Genomic DNA, 24,162 nt, shown 5'->3' with positions numbered 1-24,162 from the left:
AGTCATTACTGCTTGTCCCTAAGCATAGTTCATTTAGAGAGGGAGGAGAGCCTTTTCAACCTCCAAGTGCTCTTGAATATGGGATTTAGTGACTGAAAGCCCGTTTGCTTATTGGAATAATTTCCAAGGTGTAGTCCCCAGCCATTTCTGAACAGATACATACCAGTAAAAAGAGAGTCCTTCAGTAAATAATAAGCAATACTTTGGAAGTACCTCTCAAGACACAGTAAGGGTGAATATTAAAAGGTATCTGAAGAAAAGGGATTAAATTATATTTGCTCTCTGTCTAACATGGACTTTTCACAAGGTCACACTGTGATGACTGTAGAACTATTCATTTAAATTCCGTAGATTGTCTAATAAACCTGGATATATCAATGTTTAGGTAAAACAATATGTCTTCATTTTGGGGGAAAAAAGTTTAGAGCCTAAAAGCTGTGTGATTCTATTTGAAAAAAGACAATCCTTTTTTAAAAAGTCTGAAGTGTAGTCACTTAAGTCACTTCTGAAGTGGCTCCTGAGCTACTTTGGTTACTTAAAACAACTTTTCTCACAAATACCCACTCTCTCACTTGAAAAGCTGTGAGAAGCTAGGTCTAGCTGTAGCCTGTGTCTATTAAAAAGATAAAATTGCAAACTAAGCTACTTAAGTGTAGTAAGAGAGCTAAATGTGTTCTCTTCCTCAAAAAGACATGGACTTACTTGAACTAGAACTGGTGCACATGGTTAATTTCCCATTGTTATGGGAAAGCCTTGTTCATGTCTCAAATTCTGATCAAGGTGTAAAATACTGCAAACAAAGAATGATTATTCTCACAGACTCTTTTTGTTCAAACATGTGTCCCAGGCATTTGTATCTTTGCTTTTTTTATTATTATTATTATTATTTTTATACTACAACGAAGCTGGTCCATTTTGCAGGAGTTTCCAAGTAATTAAACACAATTAAAACTATTAAATTCTTTCTTTTGGTGACAACTTCATCATTAACAGCTAACCACAAGGAGGAGATTTAACTTAGAAAGCCTTTGATTGTATACTAATCCGTCTCTCACCTCTGGCTGACACCTGTGGCAGATAAACCCTATAGAATAGGAGTCTGATGAATACTCTTAATTAATACTTTCTTCCTTGTAGAAAAGTAATTATTTGCTCACGGCATAAACAGGTATTTGGCAGGGATTTAAAGAGACTGATTAGTTTTAAATACTAGGGCTTTATTTTGGTTTTTTTGAAGCAGGGGTGGTGGGGGAGAGGTCTGAATCCAAGATCCATGCTCAGAATGACTTTGTCCTAACATTTTGAATGTCGGGTTAATTGGCACATTGCTAAATAGAAGCAGAGTCAGACAACAAGATGATTTGTTATCCGTCTCAAAGGAGCCAGCTTTGCCCCTTTGCTAATGGCCTGCAAGTCTGAACAGGGTACCTGTAAGGCAGAGGCTTGGAATGGGCTTTGGAGCCAGGATCGGAGGCGAGAGTGACTTGCACTTGAGAGATTGCCAGAGATAAGTCTGCTTCTCCCTTCCTTTCAAAATTACAGTGTACAAGAGGGGAGAGCTGGCTGTGGACATCCAGCCAACTGGATTAGTAGTAGCTGCAGGTGTTAACAAATACATGTCTTTTTAATGCATACTCTAGGGCAAGTATAAGCAGTTTATGAAAAATAAATCTCAGTGTTTCAGGAGAGTAGTGGTAAGAAGGTTTTAATGCAGAACCATTTGGGAGGATGCTGACGGTGCAGTTTGAAGTGTGGCTGCAATGCACATGGGCTTTTGTGTAGGTAATGCCAGTACCTTTAGTAGTGAAGATAGGGCAATGCAGGCTTCTGTGCAGGTTAGCTCCTGAAAAAGGGTCTAGGGACCTACATCGTGCATGCTGCAACATACTTGCAGCTATTTGTACCCACATTCAGTAGCTTAAAGCTAATTTGGGTATGTCTATACTCGCTGCATTCCGTTTGCTTTGCTAAAATACAGACTAGTCAGAGTTTCACAAAGAGTGAGCAGACCTAACTTCCCACTTCAACCCACTGCTCTAATAGGGAAATATTTGTTCTTTGCTCACCTCCAGTTTTTATGGAAATCATCTTTAAGCAAAGACAGACTGAAGGCTGTTCAGCAAGCTCCTTTTAGCCATCTTCTGTCATCCTATTAATCAAAATGAGGGGACAAAATGAAAACAGAAACAGAAATTAATTTTAGGCAAGGTGTTATTAGCTTGGAGGACATAATTGAACTCAAATTGTAATTTTAAAATGCAGTTCACTTAAAATATACAGAACAGATTAGGAACAGTGCATGCAACTAGCCAACATAAAGCAACATTCAGAGCAAATGTGTCAGCTTGTGCCATTGGGATATGAAAGAAAACGTTCCCCTTGGTGAATGGACACTTTTGTCTTCCTCTGCAGCATGTTTCACAGGCTTCTGTTGCCCATGTTTTCTTCTAGTAGGACTATCTGCTGAACAAGCAGCAAAATTACCCCAAAACAAGCAGATATGGAGCTGGGATTTGGCAGTGCCACACTTACAGTGGAAATTAACCTTGCTCACAAGGTGTGGCTGTTGTCAGCAGTAGGCAATAGCCCATCAGTCCTTAGCTGAAGGTCACCACTGTGACAGAAACAGTAGAGAGACATGTCCAAGGATGCGCTTTAGGGCAAACATTTTTGATCCAAAATGTTAAAAAAGGGCTTATCTTACTCTTTGTATGTTTTGATTCTTTATTGTTTATGAAGGAGTAGTAGGGAATGGGGGCTTTTTACTTCTCAGTTCCCTCAAGATGTAGACTAATGGGCAGAGAAATGGGCAGCTGTGAAACTAATGCTCCTGTTTGTTAAAAGCGGGAGTGAGGGGTGTATTGAGGAAAGGGAATATCAATCTCTTCAAGAATGACCACTGCTCTCTTGGTGCTTATTTCCCCCAATCGATGGGAAGAAGCCTGTTAAAGCTGTGTGTTGAAGGGTCAGGAGTGCCTGGTCTGTCATGTCCGAGCACCAGAGGTTAGCACTAAAAGTAATCTGTGGGGCTGCTTAATTTCAACCCTGAAGGAAGCGCCAACGATGCATGGCAGAGGTGAGGCATATAGGGATACACTGTGGTACTGGAGGTTTTGTTTACAAAAGTTTATTGCCTGTTTTCTATCCCTGCCTCTCATTGTCCTTGTTTGTGAAAGCATGACTCGTAGATTATTAGCAGAGGGGTAGGACCTCGCTCTTCTAAAGTTACTAAACAAGCACTCAGGTTCAGTTTTTAGATTAATCTGTTTTCACTGTAAAAAGTGGTTCCTGGAGGAGATTTTATTTCAAGCCGTCTGTGGTCCATTCTTTCTTGGGCTTCATATGCATCAGAAAACATTGGCTAGATATGTTACCCAGGAAGCTTGTTCCCAGGGCTCCAGGGTGCACTTTTCCAATGGAAGGACATGTTAGCAGGGATCACCGGTATGAATGTGGCAACTTTACATTCCTCTGCTAAACTTACACTACTCCAGCATAGGTATTAGCAGTCCACCAGGGCACCCCCTGCAGCGCAGAGATATCCTTTAGTGCTACAGGATTTCTGTGCCTAGGAAGAGCTCTCCATCAACATCTTCAGATAAATTTCATAATTCTCCTTCAGATTACTTACGCACTGTACAGAGAATTTGGACAACACATTGATGGATATACCTATCTCATTTTGGTGCTTTCCCGTCAGTCTGATTTTGCTGTTTATTCATACTTGAATTGAAAGCTGTAGCAACTGTGTCTTTCCTCTGTGTGGGTACAACCTCTAGCACAGTGGGGTTCAAGTCTGGGACTAGTGCTTCTAGGTGCTACAGTAATGCAAATAAATAACTGCCAGTGGAACCGTGGTCTAGTGCCTCTAGACATCTATATCGTACTGGGAGTGCTGATTTGCCTTTTAACTTTATCAGCCTCTTCAAGACTTGGAAGCAAGCCTTGCTATAGAGGAAATGTCCATACTGTGAAAGCAGTGATGCCAAATCATTTCCCCAAACTACTTCTCCTCTGGGTGGTAGAGTGTATTTTTCTGTTTTATTTTCATTCCATCATATTCTCTATCTCAAGAGAAAGATTTTTTTCCCTCTCATCTACAGTTCAATTTCCATATTGTTTAGTTTAAGAGAAGGTAACTTCATACATTGTGGAAATGTTTCCTGCTCCCCATTAGTGATTAATACCAATAAAGCTAAAGACAAAACTTACAGAATAAATGACAGATACCAACCAGTGAGATTTCCTGAAAGAGTTTTAAAGGCTAATGATCCTTGAAATGTATAAAAATAAATTGCTTCATTAAAAACTATTTTACAAAATAATTTCTTCCTAGCAGCATATTTTCCTCAAAACAGTTCCCCCGTGTAACTACACCTGGGTAGTAAAATTTGATTCAGTGCTGTTCGCATGGGGCCACAGTCAGATGCCCTGATTATGCCTGTGTCCCTGTGCCTTGTCAGGGGAGCGGGTTTGGGGCTTAAAATTAGAGACATGTTCAAGGCAAGTCTGTTGAAGTTTACTTTTTGCCCAGAGGAGAAAGTGCCCTTCTTTCTAGGACAGCAAAAAGCATGTTTGAACATGAGTGACAGAGCTTTTCTTTAGATGGGCACAATGCTTGTGAGTCACACACATGGCTGAAACCACAGCCATTCTGCTCTAATTAAAGAGAACTACACCAAGAATGCGTAATAATTAGGTTAGTGTGTAATACACCATCCATGTCAACAGCATCTGCCGCAAAGGTTGATTGAAATGTGCTCGTCCTCCAAACATTGTGCTCCCTGTTAGAGCTCCTCAACTAATTCATTGCTGTCCTGTCATACAATAACATGACTCCACAGAAATCTGCAGAAAATTAGAGCAAAGACTACATATAAATCTGCCCTGGTTTAGCATGGCTTGTAACTTTAGTGGAGGAAAACCACCCACATAAACATAAAGATGAGAGATCCCTGTCCTAATGAAGATGAATTACAAATAAAAGCCTGTTGTGGGAATGTTCTTTTTTTTTTTTTCCCCCAAGTTGCCTGTTGTTGTTTAGTTTGAACAGGCACAATGCTTTTGAGCTATGAGTGTTTATCAAATTAACCACAGATTATTTTTGCTGGTGTTTTTGAAGTACTTAATGAATAAGAAAATGTTCTGCTGGCAACCTTATTTGCATTTCTGTGCTTTTGCTGTGGGTTTAAAAACAAGGTCAGTTGTTTGGGGGTGGGAGGGGTGGTTAAGTTTGTGCATAAGAGACATGGAAAAGTGGCTGAAACTCATTTAATATTGCAGTGCACCAGGGTGGGTACAGCAGGTCACTTGATTGTGTTTCAGAGTAACAGATCCACAGAGGCTGTATGCAGCACCCACTGGGCAGCTTTGAAGCAGTAAGCTGAGAGCTGTAGGAGCCGTGTGGCCGCCATCCCCCATCCAAGGGGCAGCTTGGAGGACCAAGTAGATCTGCTGTGCACATGCAGTCAGCTGTTAATGTAGCCCTCCAAGCCAGAAGAAAGGGAAATGCCCCAGCCAAAAGTGTCAGTCACTTCTGCCACGCAGGATTGTCTGTGGGTGGCTTCTCTAGCCAAGCAGAGTCAGCCCCGTCAGCTTGGGCTGATTTAAGCTTGCGCTTGCTGACTTGGCAAGGAAATGAAGTGACAGCCCTCTCACAGGCAGTTGTGGTGTCTCGGCTGGGTAGCAAGGGGCAGGGAAAAACATTCGTTTTCTAAAACGAATCAACTGAATGCACTAAAGTAGAGCTGCAGGTAGTGTAGTCCTTCTCGAGGGGAATTTACTTAAGGTTTTGCCACTGATGTTGGTAGGAGCAGGATCTGGATTTGAGGAAGTTCACATGTGCTTAAGAACATGTAAAAGCCATTTTAGAGCTGCTGGCATGTACATTTTCACATTCTCTTAATCATTAAAAAAGTGTGTTTTAAAAATGCTGCAGGCAGCCAGAGCTTCTGCATCACGTCCTTCCCTTTTAGGAAGCAGTTTGGGACCCTCTTGGGGAAGGGCCAAGTTAGACCCACACCCAGCTAGGCAGGGGGCTGCTGATACAAGAAAATGGCAGAATGAGCAAACCATCACAGTCAGCCAGCCCACACAGACAGGAGCATCAGGTGCACATCGCCATTTCTAACACTAGCTAGAATGACAGATGAACCCAGCATTTTAATGTGCTGTGTCTTGTCTTGTTTTGTCTTTTTTTTTTTTTTTAAATCGATGTAGTTATTTGGGTGTAACTGCCATTATGGCTACAATTCTGGCTCTGCAAGCATGCTTTATAGCACTGCAGAGCACACTGTCCTGAGGAGGAATAGTCATACTTGGACAAGTATTTTATCGTGCTATAACTGGGTTTCCATGGTAGGGTGGGATTGTTTTAATTCTGCTGATGTTGTTAAATAAGTAGACAGCTTTGGTGGGGATGGAACAGGTTTGCAGTAGTGTGGCTGCTCTTGCATCTCATGCCCAGGTGCACATGTGCTGTCGAGGACAGTAGATACTGTACCACATGCTGGGCTCTGATGTGGGAACAACATATCTGCCTTTCTGTCCTGTTCTGTGCTAATCACCTGAGTTAGCATGGCAGTAAAGACCTAAGCCAAGTGTGCTGAGACACATGGTTTGCACCCTTTAGAGAAAGAAACTCAATTTATGTTTGAGCTCCTGGGTTCTGTTTTCAGATTTTGCTCACCAAGTTGCTGTTGGACATTAAAAGAGAATAATGCTGATCTTCTATGGCTGGTTTGAAGGACAAAGTCAGGAAAGGATCACCCTCTGTGTGCTCTGTTGCTTGTAACTATCCCCTAACCATTCGCTAATGACACTATTGGAAATCAATTCTTGGTCTAACCTACTGAAGCAATTCTTAAATAGTCTCAGGTGTTTAAAGCTTCTTGTTATATCGTCTGAAGTGTTTGGGCTATTATTGGTCAAGGTGAGCCATAGACATCCTTCAAAGAACAGAATTTGATTATCTAGGAGAGCAAAAGAAAGGATGGGAAAATCATGTTAAGATACACTTGGGAAATAAAATTACTTTAATGAACATATCTTCAGAAACAGGAGTGTGTAGCTCCTATGTTTACTCTAAGATCTTCCACCCCCCCTAAAAAAAAGAAAAAGAAAATCAAAGTGAATGGAAAAAAACTGATTTTCCCCTAACAGGACACTACAACGTCTGTGCGGATAGGTCTTATGATGGAAGAAATGATCTTCAACCTTGCAGATACACATCTGTTCTTTAATGACCTGGAGGTATGTAGCTGCTTATTTTATTTAACATCTCTCTCTCTAATCATTTGCATCTGGTCTACAAACTTGTTTTTCTGGCCAAGAAACTTTCATTTTTGACCCCAAAGAAATGGGCCTTAGACAGCTTATTAGAAGCATACTTTACTGTGTCCCTTTGACATCTTCATTCTGTTAAGGAATTTTTTTCTAAATACACAGTAACAATGATGGCTTTTGGCAGTTTTTACTAAATCTAATAATGAGGACATTGCTGCTGCTTCTCCTGAAATTTGCTATTTAATAATTTTATTAAGCTAAATTAGCATAGATCCTATGGGGCAGGTAACAATTAGCTATGAGCCAATGCAGAGGTTTTGAAAATGGTCTGTGTTCTTGAGGAAGCTCTGTTTGCACACACAGACAGAGCAGGAGGTCTGCTCAAGCTCAGGCACACTGCAGGATGAAACTATGGGAGTTTCAACATAAAAGACCAAGAGGAAGAATCCTTCCTGTTTGTGGCATGGTTAGATCTGACTATGCCTTATACAAAGCGAAAATCCGTTTGAATATATGGTAAAATTGAAGCAAAGTGATGCTAGCAGAATCCTGTCACCTGCTGAGAAACAGTTTGTACACCGCTGATGAAAATTTGTTTGCATTTGCAATCAGTAGAAATAGTCTGAATGAGTCACATCCAAAGTGAGTAAGATGGGGTTTGTGCTGTGGGCACCTTGAAATCAGAATACTGCTTGGAGGTGTTTGGAGGAAAAAAATCTGGCATCCCTGTGCAGACTTCTATGGTCTTTTTCTTCACTTGAAAAAGGAAGAATTTATTTCTGTGCCAGATGAAATGAGAGAACTTTTTCTGTGCCTGATGAGTTCAGTGAGAACTTCTGGTTCCTTCACTGTTTAATTGCAGTGTGGTCTTCTGCATTACAGGAGGTACAACCTTTCCTGCCACCTGTCTCCTTACAATCTGAGGTTTCACTTGCTGAGAATTTTCATTTCCTTTCAAAGACAAGTAGTGGGTAGCACCTGAACTGACAGATTTTTCCTCTTCCAGCTTTTTTCAAAGAGGGAATTGGTGATGAGGGTACAGAAGGTGCAAAGTGAAAAAATCCTTCTCGTAGGACAAAAAAAAAAGGAGGGCTTCCGTTTGAGAGTCCAGGGCACTATATAAGTAGTGACAGTATTTAATACGCAACTAGTACTTTTCACCCATCAGATCTCAACATGTGGTGCAACAAAACTCCATGTCCTGTACAAAGCCACCCTCCGGAAACCCTCTGCCTATCTAGACTTTGGCAAGAGTATAAGTTGGCAAATAATTTTAAAAGAAGTTTTCTCCTTGCTTCACTTACCACACTAAAACATGAAATGAAGTAGCGAATTGTCTGGCCTCAGTCAAATTCTGCCTGTTTTATCAGTCAGTAACAGCTTTGGTTGCTAGAAGCAGAGTCCTCAGGTCAGTTCCATCTCACATGGCCACTCAAGTTCTTCTTCAGCCACTATAGTAGAGCAAAGTTTTTAATTATAAAAAGTTGGTATGTTGCAGGGGTTTTTTTCTTTTATGGTTTCTAGACATTAAGGAGGCAAAAGCTAAACAAAAATCCCTCAGGTATGGGACTCTCTCATTCCAGCAGGACTATGTAACTGAGTAAGAACTAGTCCAGTGAAGAGCTAAAGTTCAGCACTGTGTCTTCAAATAGAAATCAGAACCTTTTGCAAAATACCTGGGCTCCATCTCCAGCACAGGAAGAGAGCCAGGTGCTACAGGATACATCTCTTCAGCAAAATATTAAGGGAGGTTGTCTCAATGTAGTTTGGGCTACAAAGATGATAAATAAAAACATTTATGTTACTAGTGCTATTTTATTGCTGCATGAGAAAAGAGAAGCAATTTTTGCTGATTTCCTAGGCTATCTTATCAGCTTACCTGCTTTTACCAAAAAATTGAGAAACACAAAGTTGGCAGCTGAATAAGTGAGTCAATATAGTCTTAATGGACTTGCCAGAGGGTGTAAAGGGACAGCATAGGCACCTAAAGGTGAGAACAACTTGCTGCTGGACCTGGATGGCTCAAAACTGTGAAAAACATTAAAAACTTTTGAAAACAAGTAGTGTTCCAGCTAGCCAGAGCAGAAACGAGCAAAGAGATAGCATTGTGACACAATTCTATCTTAGGTCCAGCACTAAGATAAAAATGCTAAGCGTTCTAAATGATGATGCATGGAAAGAGAATAGCATTTTCTACTGAAAAATTTCAGTTTTCCCTTTTCACACATGCTTGATAAGTGAAACAAACTAAAGGTTTTTTTTCAAACCAAAACCAAACCATCTTGGCTTGGTGAGCTGAACTGAACCTTTTCAATGAAAAAAATGAGGGATAAGGGAGAATTCACGAGAAGTAAATGTTCTTTACAAAATTTCACTTTCTAAAAAAAGCCATTTCGGTTTGGAAGAATTTGCAACAACAGAGTCATCCATCTCTGTTCGTTAACCATCTTACTCCTTCATTTAGGATGATAAATAAAAGTCAGGTTTGAGTATTCACAAAGTGATATTTAAGGATCATACATCACCAAGTATTAGGCTTTAAAAAAAATACAGTGAATTATATTCTTAAAAAAGAAATTGATAAAAAACAAGCCAGGAGCTGATTCATTTCTAGACCCACAAACATTACCATATACATGAGCACCATCATGTGGTATAACACTGGCCTGTACAAGACAAAACAAGCTAAAACCGCACGGGGCTGAAACCATTTCTGATCATCTTCTGTGTTGGGGCAGGATGAAAGAAGCTGTAACTGAGAAAGCAAGATAGTTGCCCCGTTCGAGACCAAAGAAGAATACTCTTACTAGAAAATGCTATGCATAACAAAACATTTCTCTGGCACAAATCCATAGCCAAGTTCAGGCATTTTGGGGGGGCCCAGCAGACTTAACCAACCAGAGATGGCTGGTCCTGACAGCAGAAGCAGGGGGAGAAGTGGAGGAAATGTCGCCCATCCTTGCCAGAGAGGCAGGTTGGACAAGGAAATCAGTTATTGCCTTGCTTTAGCACAGGGGAATGGTTTATTTTGCTGGCTGCAGTTTTCAGTGCTGGGCAGAGCAGAAGGTGCTGTCAGGGTGTAAAGCCCTTTTGAAGCATTCCCACAAAGTGCCTGATGAGGATGCAACATTTGTCCATAGGTACAGCAAGGTTTGCACAGCCCTTACTAGCATTTGTGTGATCCTCCTTAGTTTGGTGAGGACATGATTTCACATCATAGCAAAAAACTGGCTTCATAGTCTGAGGAGCCTGAACTGGAACACACCCTTTTTTCTATCAAAAAATGATTCTGAGACTCTGTTGTTAGCCAGGGCTTTATGTGTTTTCAGGGTTTACCCAGAAGGGATTCAGGCAACTGTTTCCTGGATGCATTTTTCCCACTATGCTCGTGAGTGGGAATCTGGGATGTGTGAAAAGGCGAACCAGCATATCCATTCAGATAACCTGCTTCAACCCATCCTCTCTTAGTGCTGCAGCCTAGTAGAGAGGCCAGTTTCCCATTCGATTCTCCGCAAACCTCAGGCTAGTTGGATAGAAGGAGACTGATCACTGGTTCCCCAGGGGAGGTGGGTGACTAGAGAAGCCTTAGACCTAGAATCCTACCAAACACTTTCAGTCTTTTTACAGAAAGGGATTCTCTGTCAGCAAGTTAACTCTTAAGTTATACAACTTAGAAGCTGGAGTTTTTCCAGCTGATTCAGGGCAGGGGAGAGGTCGATGCTTGTTAAAGCACAGCTTTGTGGTGTGCCTGTCCCGTAGTAAAGAATCGAGGCACCAAACCTTGACAAGGGCAGCCAGTGTGTAGCACTTCCAGGGCATGCAGTGACAGAAGCATTGCCCCATTCTGGAGGTTGTTAGCAACACAACCCAGGCAAGCAAGGCCTGTGTTTGCTGAGCCACACGTTGAAATCATACAAGTGTCGTTTTGCCACACTAATTCATCCACTCATGTAGCACTTACATGCCTGTTGACCACATCATCTCTGCTTGCAGTTGCAACAGTACAGGTGGATTCAGTCCCTACAGTCTGCAAGTATAGGCCATACAAGGTGCTGTGTACGGCACGCTCTGATCACACTGCAGAATGTATCACTTGAAAGGAGGTATTCTCACTCTCTGTTCCTCCTTTGGGAAATTGGGGAGAAAAGGAGCTGCCCAAGGTTACAGATCACAGTGAAGTTAAAATACGAACTCTGGGCTTTACAGCGTTGTGCTTTTTCTCCCAGATGCCTTTTGTTCACAGTTCAATGCTGGCTAAAGAATAGTACCTTCCACCCCCAGTCCCTCTGGAGATATTATTGTCTAGCACTCTGGAAGACAGGTATTAAGGACAGAGGGACTGACAAGGGGATGAGGAATTAACAAACAAGGGGATTAGTGTGTTTACAAGTTACTGTCTTTCAGAGCCATCCCTGGAGGTTTTATGATATTCTGGGAACTGTTAACCCCCTGCCTAATGAGGGATGTGACTGATCAATGAATCCACAAAATGTTTAAAAGTCTCTAATACAGTCCTGATACACAAGTAGACAACCTGTGTGTTCGTAAGTTCTTTTCATACATGTACAAGACATACCTTGAGAGTATTCAGAGGGAGCACAAGTGATAACAGAAGGAGCTTCTCCATGTGCCCTCAGGAACAGCTTGTATTTCACAAGGAGGCAGCAGAGGCTTTCTCCAAGCCTGCGGTACCATTTCAAAGCTGCATTAGCTCAGGCTCCTTTACATGTGGGTACAAGAGTCTGGTCCCACCTGGAGGCAGGTTGTGTAGCACAGACTGACCTAGAGATATCACAACAGTAAAAACAGTTCAATTCCCAGAGTTGCGAGGGTTGACTGAGGTCTCACATATTTGACTCAGTTACAGGCTGTACGTGCCGCACATCATATACCTCTGAGATCCTAGAGTATCATTTTAAAAAGTCAGCAGATGTGAAAACTGGGAAATGTCCCCATTGCAGACTTCCATTCGAACAATCTGGACCTTCTTTTCAGCAGCCCAGATATCCTGCCTTGATTCCCTACTCACTAAGATGTCAAGGAAATTCTGCAAGAATGAAAAATTAGTCTCGTAACCAAGTAGTAAAACATGGTCCACATTCTTGCTTTAACCAGCTTCCCTGTGTTTCACCCAGTAACACGATAGGCTCAGCCGGTGGACTATGAGGTAGCGTCTCACCAAGTGTCATGGTATTTTATTAAGTTAGAAATGTGATAGCTACTGTTGTCACACTTCAGTGTACAGAACAATTCATTCACAAATGAGAAAAACAGATCCATCCACAAATACCTTTCCCCTGACTTAATGCCTTGCATCATACAACTGGAGTGGGCTGCATCAATATTATCCCCAGCATGGCTCACAACAGCTATTGGGAGGGGGGCTTAAAAATGATAGGGGTGGAGGAGAGAGAGAGGTGCCAGCAGAGATCTGCTATTCAGCTGCTTGTCTCCAATTATTTGCAGAAATACACACCCCAGTGATAGGTTGAAAAGAGGACTGATGAGACGAGAATAAGATAAAATCGTTTGTCTTTTTGAGAGTGCTGCAGAAAATCTCATGATTATGGACAAGAGCTATCTGTGATGTTATGCCATCAATAGCAAGTTTGGTTACTTATTTGGGGATTTTTTCTTTTTCTGAAAGGGGCTAGTTTAAAGTAATTCATAAAACTCATAATTGTGTAAGGAAGGTAAGACAAGTTCTGTGGTTTACAGAATACTGAAGTGGTGAAGAATAGCTGTACCTTGGTTAGCTGCAGTTGTTCTGACTTCAGAGTCCTGTTGTACCAAGTGCTTTTACCTCTGTTGAAAAATCAACCAGAACAATAGATAGTGTTCATCAGCTTGAAGGCTTTCTGTTTTGTTCTTACCTGCAAGGGTCATGGAGGAAGGAGGTTTAAGGTGGTGGGAGAAACTTCCTGATTTTTCTCTTTCTAGTCTTAATGCTAAGACTAGGAAAGAAACCAAAGAAATAACATTTCTCAAATTTTTGAGGCAGGGCCTCCACCATTCAAACAATGAAGAATTTTAGAAGATAAGATCTAGAGTACATACTTCATGCAGGCTGAGCTCCAAGTATATGTTCTGGTTAAATTTCCTGTGCATAGATTTCCTCATTACTGACACACATTATTCCTTAACTCTGTCTGTGGCTGGGGCTATGAAAGGGTGCTGCCTTCAGTGCTTCAGCCCAGCTTCCTTGCACATCAAAGGAAGCTCAGCCCCCCTCAGAACAAACTGGGAAAACACCAGCAGGATAGATGTCTCTGGAAATTTCTTTGGGACAGATCTTCTCCACTTGTAATTATGTGGGCATACACCTCCTATCCAAAACAGTATTGTTATAGGGGGAGAGGCTGTCACATCTCTGCCTTATCATGCATACAAAGTTTTAAAAACACAGTTTTCCTGGTTAAAACACAAGCATCTTTCTCCCTGCTGTCTGCATAGGAAGGAGTTTCACGTACTGTATTATTCAAGAGCTATTGTGCCCTTAGATAACAGCAGATCACACACACTCACACTCTGGCTATTCATATTTTGTGCAAGTGCTATGTGATACTTGTTCCTAACAATTAACTTACTAGACTATGCTAGACAATACTAACAATATGTAAGATTTTATCTCCTTAATATTACCCTTAAAGTAATTTTTCATTACATTCTTCCAAAATTTTTTTCGAAGCATTTACTTACTGCTGTATTTTTTTTCATATACTTCTCAGGACTGTGACCAGATCCACATAGATGATGTATCATCAGATGATAATGGTCAAGATCTAAGGTACGGGATCTCCAGGCTGGAAGCTGCAGGTCAGGTAGTCCCCAGCTGTTTGAAAATAGCAGGGGGCTAGTCAGTGATGTAAAATAACATTCTCAGCCATGCGCCCCCTTCCCTCCCTGGCTCCATGCTGTCTGCATTTATTAAGCACACAGAAGCACAGAGTCCCCTTTCTCACATTAATATGCCTGTGCCTACTGTCAAGGCCTGACTAGACTGAGCTTTGAACCATTCTGGGAAATATATCTAAAATTAGGTTGAACTCCAGTCAGACTACACTAGTTTCTGATATGATTTGGCCAGCCATTTGGCACAGGTGTGGCCAAAACGCTTCAAAACCAGATTGAAACATTTCACACTGCCCAATCTGTAATTAATAGGCTTAGTAGTGAGGATTGTGGACCTTGCCATGCCAGAGCCTTGTCACTGGTAGAAATTTGTACCTAAACTGCACCAAACTTTATTATCTGTGTAAGTTAGATCATCACGTACATAAAAACAACTTCTGTACAATTACATCTACCTTTCCCAAAGTGTTGCCTGCAGAGTCACGGTAATTGGCACAAGAATGAAGTGTGCAGAGCTCATATAGAGCTTTATATTTTGTGGGTTTATGGCTGGTTATTATGAGAAATTGGTGCAGAAACAGCACAGAAAACAATGAAATGTTTTAGGGAGGAGACTTTTCCTTCTGCAGAGAACATTTGAAAGATTTTTTGCTCTAATTGAAATGCTAGTTTGTGCTTTGCAATGCACTGAAATGGCACATGTATATTTAGGTCCTTTGGCTCCAGTGGCCTGTAAGCAGGTGAGTCTGGATACTTGTTCAGGCATTGATTAAAACATTAATTTGGGTTTTATCTCAATCAGTGCATTTACTTTGAGTGAACAAAAAAATCCATATGCTAACTGCATATCTTGAATCCTGTGAAAAGTACCTGCCTGAGTGGTTTCAGTTGTTTCACAAATACTTCTCAGCTGCTCATGGCTTGTCTGTGGGAAATGAAGCTGAGCTGACTGAAGTATGTTAAGCATGTTAAACTCCTATCTGGATGCTCTGAAACAGAAATAAAGTGGCATCAGGGCTTTCTAGAAGGGGAAATTACCGTGCAGTAAATCAGGATGTGAATATACAAGCACTGGCTACTCCCCCAATGAGGTGTCAGAAGCACGATAAGCTGAGCTAACCTCAGGCTGCAGCTGAGAAGGGTAGGTCTGTGTTTCTGAGCCTTTCTGTCCCTTCCCTTGCTCTGATTCAAGCTGAGTTTGTCCAAATCCGCTTGGTCTGTGACCTGATCCAGCCAACTGTGTCCCATGAGCTGTGGCTGCCTTCTTCCATCGCAGCTCAGTCTGAGATCTGCTCAAACTGTGAAACCCATCCTGATGCTGTCATCCGGCAAACATTTTAAGATGACATGAACTGGTACTGCCTCTGCATGCCCTGCCTCCCCCAAACCAGCGAACTGATCCAGCTGAAAAGCAACTTCTTTTTTTTAAAGCTGTATTATCTTTTAACTGGAACAGTTCCCTGATCTGATTCACCTCAATGCTGAAGAAGTGCTTGTGCTGGTACAAAGAAAGGGACATCGAGGAGGGCTGAAGACAGGAACAAATGCCTGGTAGAAGGCAGGATTGCTTCCTTCAGAGAAACTGCCTGTTTAAGGTGTTTGTGGAGCTGTCACTTTCCCCCGATTCATTGTGGTAATTACTCTAGAGTTGCTTTGAAATATTAACTCAGTTTAAAAAAACCCAAACCCAAACTTAACTGCCTTACATGTTGCAGGCAGTTAAGGCTCCTTTAGTTAATTTCTTAATTTTTTTTTCTTGATTTAATGTGTATTCAGAGCCTGTTTAGCAACATAGCCAAACAGTCAGAAAGGTAATATCAGAATTTTCTTCTTTAGGATTTGAGTATTTCTGCAGTTACCTTAGCAGCCTCAATGAGAGGCAGGTGAGGAGTTTCAGTGACCTGAGGAGTCAGATGTTTTGTAGTCCAGAGAACCTCAGAACTGGCAGGGAGTTCTAAGTAACATGCGTTGTGTTTACAGTAAGAAAATTTTTAAAATCTGTGCTAGTAACCGTGCTAGAGATGAACTCCAGTTCTGTACAGCGTGTCCTGTGTACATCTCTGCTGCCACTTGTCTCCACATTTCTTTTCAGTTGTTTCCACTCCTTGCTGGCACTGTATTGACTGTAATTATATTGACCTCTCCCCTTCCCTCCTCCCTTTCCCAGCACATATAACTTCTCTGCAGATGGCTTTCACAGTTCAACTGCCAGTGCAAATCTGTGTCTGGGCTCGGGCGTTCATGGGGGAGTTGACTGGATGAGGAAATTAGCATTCCGCTACCGTCGGGTGAAAGAGATGTACAACACCTACAAAAACAATGTAGGGGGTAAGTGTCTATGGCCAGACAACAAGTGTGCGTTTCATCTTCCCAAACACTTCTGACCCTGCTAGAGACATGCTATGGAGGAGGTGTAGAGAGCATTGTGATAAGAATATTTCACACTGAGCTGAGGAAGTGTTTCAGCAGTCATCCTTAAATAAGGTTCTGTACAGGATTTGCAGGAGGTATGCTAAAATCCCTGGTTTAGTGGTTGGAGAACTCAAGTCTGAGTGTGGGGCTTTATTTTATAATTTCTTTGGCAGGAAAGCAACCTTCTCCAATTTTCCAAAATGCTTAGTAAGCAAGCGATCAGTTCAAAACTAAATATGCTTTTTTTCCCACAAAACATATGGCTGATCTCTGTCTGAAGGCATTCTTGTATCATAATAGCTTGTTCTTAACTCCCCCTAAAACAATACCACCAGATATCAGGATGCCCTGGGTTCCTTCATCTCAGCAAGTTCTTCCAATAGGCTGCTCTGCTTCTCTTTTAGAACATCAGTGCCAGGTCTCTGACTAGAAAGAAAAAGAAGCAAAACTCAGAATATTGCCACAACATTTTTTTTTTTAGTTGGAGGAATAGCGTACCTGCATGTACTGGAAATGGTGCACAGCTTTTCAGGAGAGGCAAAACCATCGTCGCTTCAGATGTCTCTTAGCTCAGGCCACTACCCTCTATACACAGCTTTTTTGTCCTCTTGCTCACTTCCCATATGAGCTTTATGCTAACTCCAAGAAAGGTGTTTTAACGAGGTCCCACAGCGTGCAGGTGACTGATGCCATTCCGCCGGAGAGGAAGGAAGCGGAGCTGCAGTAGCATAGGAGTGTGCTGCAGACAGGCCTCATGTACCTCAAGGCAGAGCCTTGGTGTGACATGGCAGTGGGCAAAGGGAAGCAGCCTGCACCAGGGCCAAGAGAAGAGCAGTGGGAGAGACAGGGTTCAGAACACAGACAGGAGCCCTTTGGCATTCTACATACAAAGCCATGCAACTCCCTTTCTGTGCTTCTGCAAAGATGCTTTCCCTGCTTACAGGTTTAATAGGAGCTCCTAAGAGGGAAACCTGGCTGCAGTTAAGAGCAGAACTTGAAGCGCTGACTGATCTCTGGCTCACACATGCTCTGAAGGCGCTGAATTTGATACATTCCCGGTAAGAACAGCTTAAAGAATTGCCTATAGGCTTGATCCAGGATCTCCTTTGCTTCACTTTTTTCCCCCCTCTAAACAAATTGAGACACATTTATAGGACTTTGCTGGCCAAACCTGTGGGAGGCCAGTCTGCACATGTTTGCCAGACTTGAATTATCAAGGGTTGGGGGGAGCTTGAGATGATGAACTGAGCAAAAGAAAAAACAGTCCTTTTTTTTGCCTTGGCTACCTCATCTGTGGCACACTTTTCATGTGAGCAGATTTACAAAAGAGTAGGAAAGGGAGAAAAGGGCCCTTCTATCCTGAACATGTTCACACAAAGAACCCAGCACAGACATTACTACATGGTGTCTAAATTTCCGCAAAATAGATCCTGGCATGCATGCAGTAAGGGTGCATCACTGCTGCTAGTTTGTTTTACGCTTTTTTCATTCTACTAAGTTGGTAAAAAGCCACTACCAGTACTCACATTATCTGCCTCTAGCTGCATACTCTCCCAATGGCTTGGGAACTTCCAGCTGCAAGAAAGGTTTGCTTCCTGCCATCTTTCAGTCTAGAGTAAAAGAGAGAGACACAGATTGCCACTTATACTAACTTTTGTTTTCTAGGCCTAACTGTGTGAATGTGTTGGTCACCACAACTCAGCTTATACCAGCTCTCGCTAAAGTGCTTCTCTATGGACTGGGCACTGTCTTCCCCATTGAAAATATTTACAGTGCAACAAAAACAGGTAAGAGCAAACTAACTTAGGCCTCACTGAAGACAGATTGAGGTTTTATCCCTAAGTCAGGCATATCCATCCAACCTGATTGCAACAAGCAATATATGAGCTTTTATTTTTAGCTCCGTGTTTACAAATCTCTAATTCACATCCTGACTGCCCACACTTAAGCTAAAAAAAAAAAATCAAAGTCTTCCCAAGTGTCTCCATGGGGGAGTGAGCCTGAAAAATACCCACCCTATGGAGCATCTACTGCATGTAGGATGTTCAGCTGCACCCAGCTAGGAGAAGGACAGTCTGGTCATACAGAAATGCTGTTTGGATCCTCTTATTCTTGCAGAGGGGTCAAGTGTGCTGAATGAGCTTTATGAAGCTGTGTGAGTAATAAATACTGATAGGGTTGGCTTGGGGCTTTTTTTGTGTTCTGTCCTTTCTGGTATAAGTGTTTGAACCTCTGAGGTTTGTATTTCTATGATTTTACTGCAACCAGAACGAACAGAAAAGGGCTCTTGAAACTGAATACCATGAGTGTCACATCGGTCTACCAGCTGGCCATCTAAGCAATGCATCAGAATCACAAAGCTTGTGGAAAACTGACAGCACTTGGAAGTCCTTGGCTGATAAAGAAAATGCTAGTAGCTGTCACGAGATGGAGAAAATCCATCTCAGATGAAGATTCAGTTAGGATCTGGTTTCAAAAGAAAATGAGGAAAGTAGCAGCAAGTTCAGTTAGGTCCCAACTCCACTTCCAGTACCTGAATGTCAGCCCCACCTGCTGTATGTGTTCAGATAAAAAACAGCACTTGGAAGTCCTTGGCTGATAAAGAAAATGCTAGTAGCTGTCACGAGATGGAGAAAATCCATCTCAGATGAAGATTCAGTTAGGATCTGGTTTCAAAAGAAAATGAGGAAAGTAGCAGCAAGTTCAGTTAGGTCCCAACTCCACTTCCAGTACCTGAATGTCAGCCCCACCTGCTGTATGTGTTCAGATAAAAAAAAGTGTCTTCTCTTCTGTTGCTTAGGGACAGAGAGCTGTTTTGAAAGGATAATGCAAAGGTTTGGAAGGAAAGCCGTGTACATTGTAATAGGAGATGGTGTTGAAGAGGAACAGGGAGCAAAAAAGGTACAGTTTGTGGATACCATGCTGGATTCTTCCAAGTTTTCATTTCAATGACCCTTTCTTTACTTAAGCATTCAATGAAGCTCCCTCTGTTTGAAACAGTTCACAGTTGGTCTCATTTCTTAACATGCAAAATACTCAACAACCTTATGAGAAATTTCCTACTGTAAATCCCTCCACCTTGGCAGCTAGCGCAATTTTTCAGGTAGTCGCTGTATCACACGTTCCAGGAATCATTCTTGCCTAATAAAGATGGCTTTAAACAGAAGAAAAGGAAAACTCTAGTGTGCGATCTCAGATAAGCAAGCAGGGTGAATTTCTGATCTACACATGTTGCTTTTGTAAATCCCAAATTATTGGAATTAGTTTTGAATTACTTATTAGAATATGCATATATACATACATATATTTATATTTATGACTCATTGAGATCATAGGGTGTAACATCATTAGAGTGAATACCAAAGGGACTAGTACTGAGTTGCTGCCATTATCAATGACTTATGGATCAATGTGATTAATTTCACAAGCAAAATGAAATTGGGAAGATGTACTGAATAGAAAGTAGAACAGAAACTGCGAAAGCAGGATGGACAGGAATAACAAGCCCTTGGTAATATTTCATGCTCACTGCATTGATGTGACCCACTGACATAGGTAGCCTTAGAAAGAATTAAATGGACTAACCTGTGCATCCGATTGAGTCCTCCAGTCATTAGTATCCACAGTCCATGATTGGGAAATGAGAACTGAAGTTTTAAGGTCCAGTTGAAGCTTCTTTGTTTTGGGTAGACTGTAAGAGGAGAGAAGCCAGAACCCCAGAGCTTGGAAGAGATAAAAGCAAAATTTGAGAAAACCAAAGCTCGCATTCTACTTACAGTGATTTGGGGGTGGGGCAGGGCTAGAGATCCAGCAAGGAATACCTTCTGCCATACACCTGGGATATCAGTGCATTACAGAAACCCAGGAGTGGAAGAAACATGGAGAACAACAACGACCTGAAGGAAAGCAGTCAGGTACATCAACTGAATTGTACAACGTGAGAAATGAACAGCCAAAGTTTTAATTTCCTAATCTTTAGAACAGAAGCCTGCTTGGAATCTCCATTTATTTGGCTTTACAGGGCCAGAAATACAATTTGTTAATGGCAAGCATTATTTGCAAGATGTCTTTGCGCATCCAGAGTCTTGTGCTCCTGATGTGACTGCAGAAATGTGATTGAGCTGCATTTGCTTCAGGAGCATTGCACAGGAGTTGAGATGCAGGAACTGACTGTATGAGTCACATCTTCAGCAAACTACTTAATTTTTAATAGGCACACAGATTACTGTTGTAGCTCAGGTGATGCACAAAATATTACATCACAGGAACTCAGCCATACAGCTGAACCTTGTGCTGGAGGACCTCATTCTGAATGAAGATCCTGCAAAGACTTTCCAAGCAAATTTGAGCTCATTGGGTACACAAGCCCAGGAACAAAGGGATCCCAGCAAATAAGGTGATCGGCACATGTTCTGTCCCCAGGATTGTATCTCAAGTCATCTTCAAAGCAGCAGAAACCCTCTTTTTTATAGTGCATTTCCCCTGGCCAATAGAAATAACAATACCTGCCCCCACCTTGGAAAACTAGCTAAATCTGCAGATGGTTTTCTAGTTCATAAAGGGTTAAGGGGTTGTCAGAGAAGAGTCCACAATGCATGACTGGGAATGAAGTGATAATAGCCTGCTGCTTTTGACAGCCCAGTGCCATACTTCAAAGGTGGTGGGTCAGTGAACATGACTGCATCAAAGGCTGCAAGGGCTCTTTGGCTGTATGAAGAAGTGGGAAGGTTCAACAATCTTCTACAGGCAGGATTTCAAGAGCCCTCTTGCTTGTGTCTCCTGGCCTAAGCAGCTCTCCCATTAGTAGAGCACATTCTTTGCTGGGCTGTCGCCTTCTTTGATTGATGACAATCATTAGTCAAGGCTTCTACACACCTGAGCTTTATACAAAAAAAAAAAAAAACACTGAAAAAAAAGAGGGGGGGGGGGGGCAGGCAGAGAGCCTTTCACTGTTTTGCTGACAGCACTGATAATATCTGCATTTTCGTGGGTCCTTTTTCTTCACCTGTCTGAATGAGTGATAAATCTGTAAATGCTAAACAACAGGAATGGCTGGGAGGCCAAGTTTTCTTCTTGTTTAAGAAAGAAAAATAGATAATTTAATGGAAGGGGTTTAATAACAACCAGGGGGAGGGAGAGAGAAATAACTTTTCCCCTTAAAGTGAAATTGCAGAGCAATGGATTCCAGTTGCTTCACATGTCTGTGTTTGCTTGCTGTCTCTATACACACTGATAAATGGCTTGAACGAAACATTTGTTTACTGATAGGCAACATACCAGAGGGAAGCTTGAGTTGTATTTAAACATTAGAGGTGTGTAAATAGACACTCTGTAAGACAAACATCTGGAACCACTGGAGGTTTTTTACACAGGTAAGTACACTTGGAAAAGGATTCTGATTCCCAGAATCATCTATCTAGGATGATACATATATTATATATTCTTTAAAGCTTTGTCAAAGCTATTTTTCCAGAAGCAGTATGTTTACAGTTGAATTATTTACGGTGATAAAATACTCAGAAATTTTATTCCTACACTGGAAAGGGAGTAAGCTCTGTCACTTAAGGCTTTCGATATGTACGTTACTGCATACATATCCCTGAGTGTAGAGAGACCAGTATTTTGGGAGGAATCTAAGATAATCACAAGGCCAAAATGTTGTTATAAAATCTAAGTGCAGAAACGAGCTGTGTCTTTGATCTAAAGTAAAACTGCTTTAACTGTTTTGCATAAAAACCAAATCTAGTTCAAACTCAGGCTCACCAGAACACCAGAACATACCAAGGAAAGCTGTATTTCACATCTAGCAGCAAGTTCTAATTATTTTGAAGTTATCTCTTTGCAGGCAACCACCAGGATCATAGCTATTGCTAATGATTGCAGAACTATGTTGTTACAATGATGCCTTCAGAGTACTGTTTGTACCTTACCAGATTACAGCTCCCATCTCAGGTCCGCTGCATAATTGAACTGCTCTTGTTTCACAGCACTTAAAAAAGTTGGTATTTTGTCCTCTTTCAGATGCAGGTGTGGTTTTCCTAGAGTATATTCACAATTTTCAAGAGATGAATCAAGATATTATAAAGAAGATACAGTAGGTCACAGATAGTTGACCTTTCCAGATTTTGTCCAGATACTAAGATTTCAAGTGGAACTGACTGGTTAGAACTTGGACATTTGTATACATGACTTTAGATTTATCACAGTAAATATGAATTGAAAAACAGGGAGACAGGAGAAGAATATAAGATAGTCTCTCAAAAATGGGAATTAGGAAGGTTTCTTGAGGACAAACTGTCATATAAGCTTTCCTCTGAGGCAGCAGTGTTACACTAAATGAGTAATTGATCTGAGCAATGATACAAGTTCCTACATTTCCAGAAAATGCAGTATGACCTACTGTTCCAGTTAATTTGCAAGGGGAATTGTTAGAAAGCATTTTGACTCTGTGTGGTATTGTATTCTTTTGTTTATATTTTTGTAAATTTTAATAACTTCATTTTATGATACATATTGTTTACTTGTGTGTGAAGCACTGGCAACAGCTTTCACTAGCAGTAAGTAGGACAATTTTGAAATTGTTGTTATAGGACAGGATTATGATGCTTTCTGAAGAGTCTAAGATTCTTGTATAACTTGTTACAATAGGCGAACATCACTAAGTGGCAAGAAAAGTGTTTCTAGGAGTACTGCAATTCTAGAAACATTCCTAATTAATCCATGAAAAAATAGGAGAATAAAGTTTAGTAGCTAGTACATTCAGAAAGTCAACCCACATCCTACATCATCTCTGAAGCAGAACACTCCCAAATTGTGGAGGATCTGTCTTTCTCTCTGCATAGGAGAAACTTATCAGAAAATAGACACTCCCCACTCCCACTCCTTCCTCTCTAAGATGAGCCTCCTTGCCTGTGACACCATGACAACCTGGTGGCCCAAGTACAAAGCTCTGATCCCGAGGGTGCAAACTAAGAAAGATGTTTTGATCTCAGTATTAAACAAAAACCAAAAAATACCCTCTTTTGGTTTCACTCTAGCACAACATGCCATTCTGGAGAATCTCTTGTCACGCTGACCTGGAAGCTCTTCGGCACGCCTTGGAACTTGAATATTTGTAGCAGACCCCAACATCTTAGCACTGTGAGGGCTTCACTCAAACTATTACATCGGTTCCACCTATTCTTCAACATTTTCTTATTAAAAAAAAATCCCACAGCAACTGCAGTTTTTCTTTTTTTTGAAGGAGAACCCTTTCAGTGGAAGCCTTTAAGAACTTGCAGCCAAAGAACATTGTGTCAAGTCCTTCTTCCTTTGGACAGAGGAAAAGCCTCCAGATAACTCGCTGGGGATCCTGCAGTTATATGGTTAAGCTGAAAGCATAGAGCTCTAACTGCCTTTTTGCCATCAACGACAAACACTAGAAGTCTTGGGTCTACTTGTCAGTTTTCTTGCTTTTGAAAGGGGAAGAGGACATAGTAAGGAGTCTCTGCACAGTACATCATATCACATGGGACTTTCTGAAAATAAGAGTGGCAGTTTTTTTTTTTTTTTTTTGTATTTTTTTAATTTATGAACTAATCTCATTACTCTGGTATTAAGCTCTGTACCTGTGTT

General features: G+C 41.4%; 1 protein-coding gene across 1 annotated transcript in view; it reads left to right on the top strand.

Moving 5' to 3' along the window:
* Positions 1-24,162, top strand: part of EYA2 (EYA transcriptional coactivator and phosphatase 2) — a gene marked incomplete at its 5' end in the record, with an annotated part of 36,130 nt that overhangs the window by 11,670 nt on the left and 298 nt on the right. The window contains 7 exons of the mRNA XM_009572426.1: positions 7,162-7,251; positions 14,013-14,071; positions 16,304-16,464; positions 17,492-17,606; positions 18,214-18,335; positions 19,349-19,449; positions 23,586-24,162. The exon at positions 23,586-24,162 is cut by the window's right edge and continues 298 nt beyond it. Coding sequence (XP_009570721.1) covers positions 7,162-7,251; positions 14,013-14,071; positions 16,304-16,464; positions 17,492-17,606; positions 18,214-18,335; positions 19,349-19,449; positions 23,586-23,666 — 729 coding nt within the window. The remainder of the gene's footprint in view (positions 1-7,161; positions 7,252-14,012; positions 14,072-16,303; positions 16,465-17,491; positions 17,607-18,213; positions 18,336-19,348; positions 19,450-23,585) is intronic.

The sequence above is a fragment of the Fulmarus glacialis genome, unplaced genomic scaffold, assembly GCF_000690835.1.
Source record: "Fulmarus glacialis isolate BGI_N327 unplaced genomic scaffold, ASM69083v1 scaffold9472, whole genome shotgun sequence".
NCBI classification, from domain to species: Eukaryota; Metazoa; Chordata; class Aves; order Procellariiformes; family Procellariidae; genus Fulmarus; species Fulmarus glacialis.
This window is presented reverse-complemented; position numbering and strand designations above follow the sequence as displayed.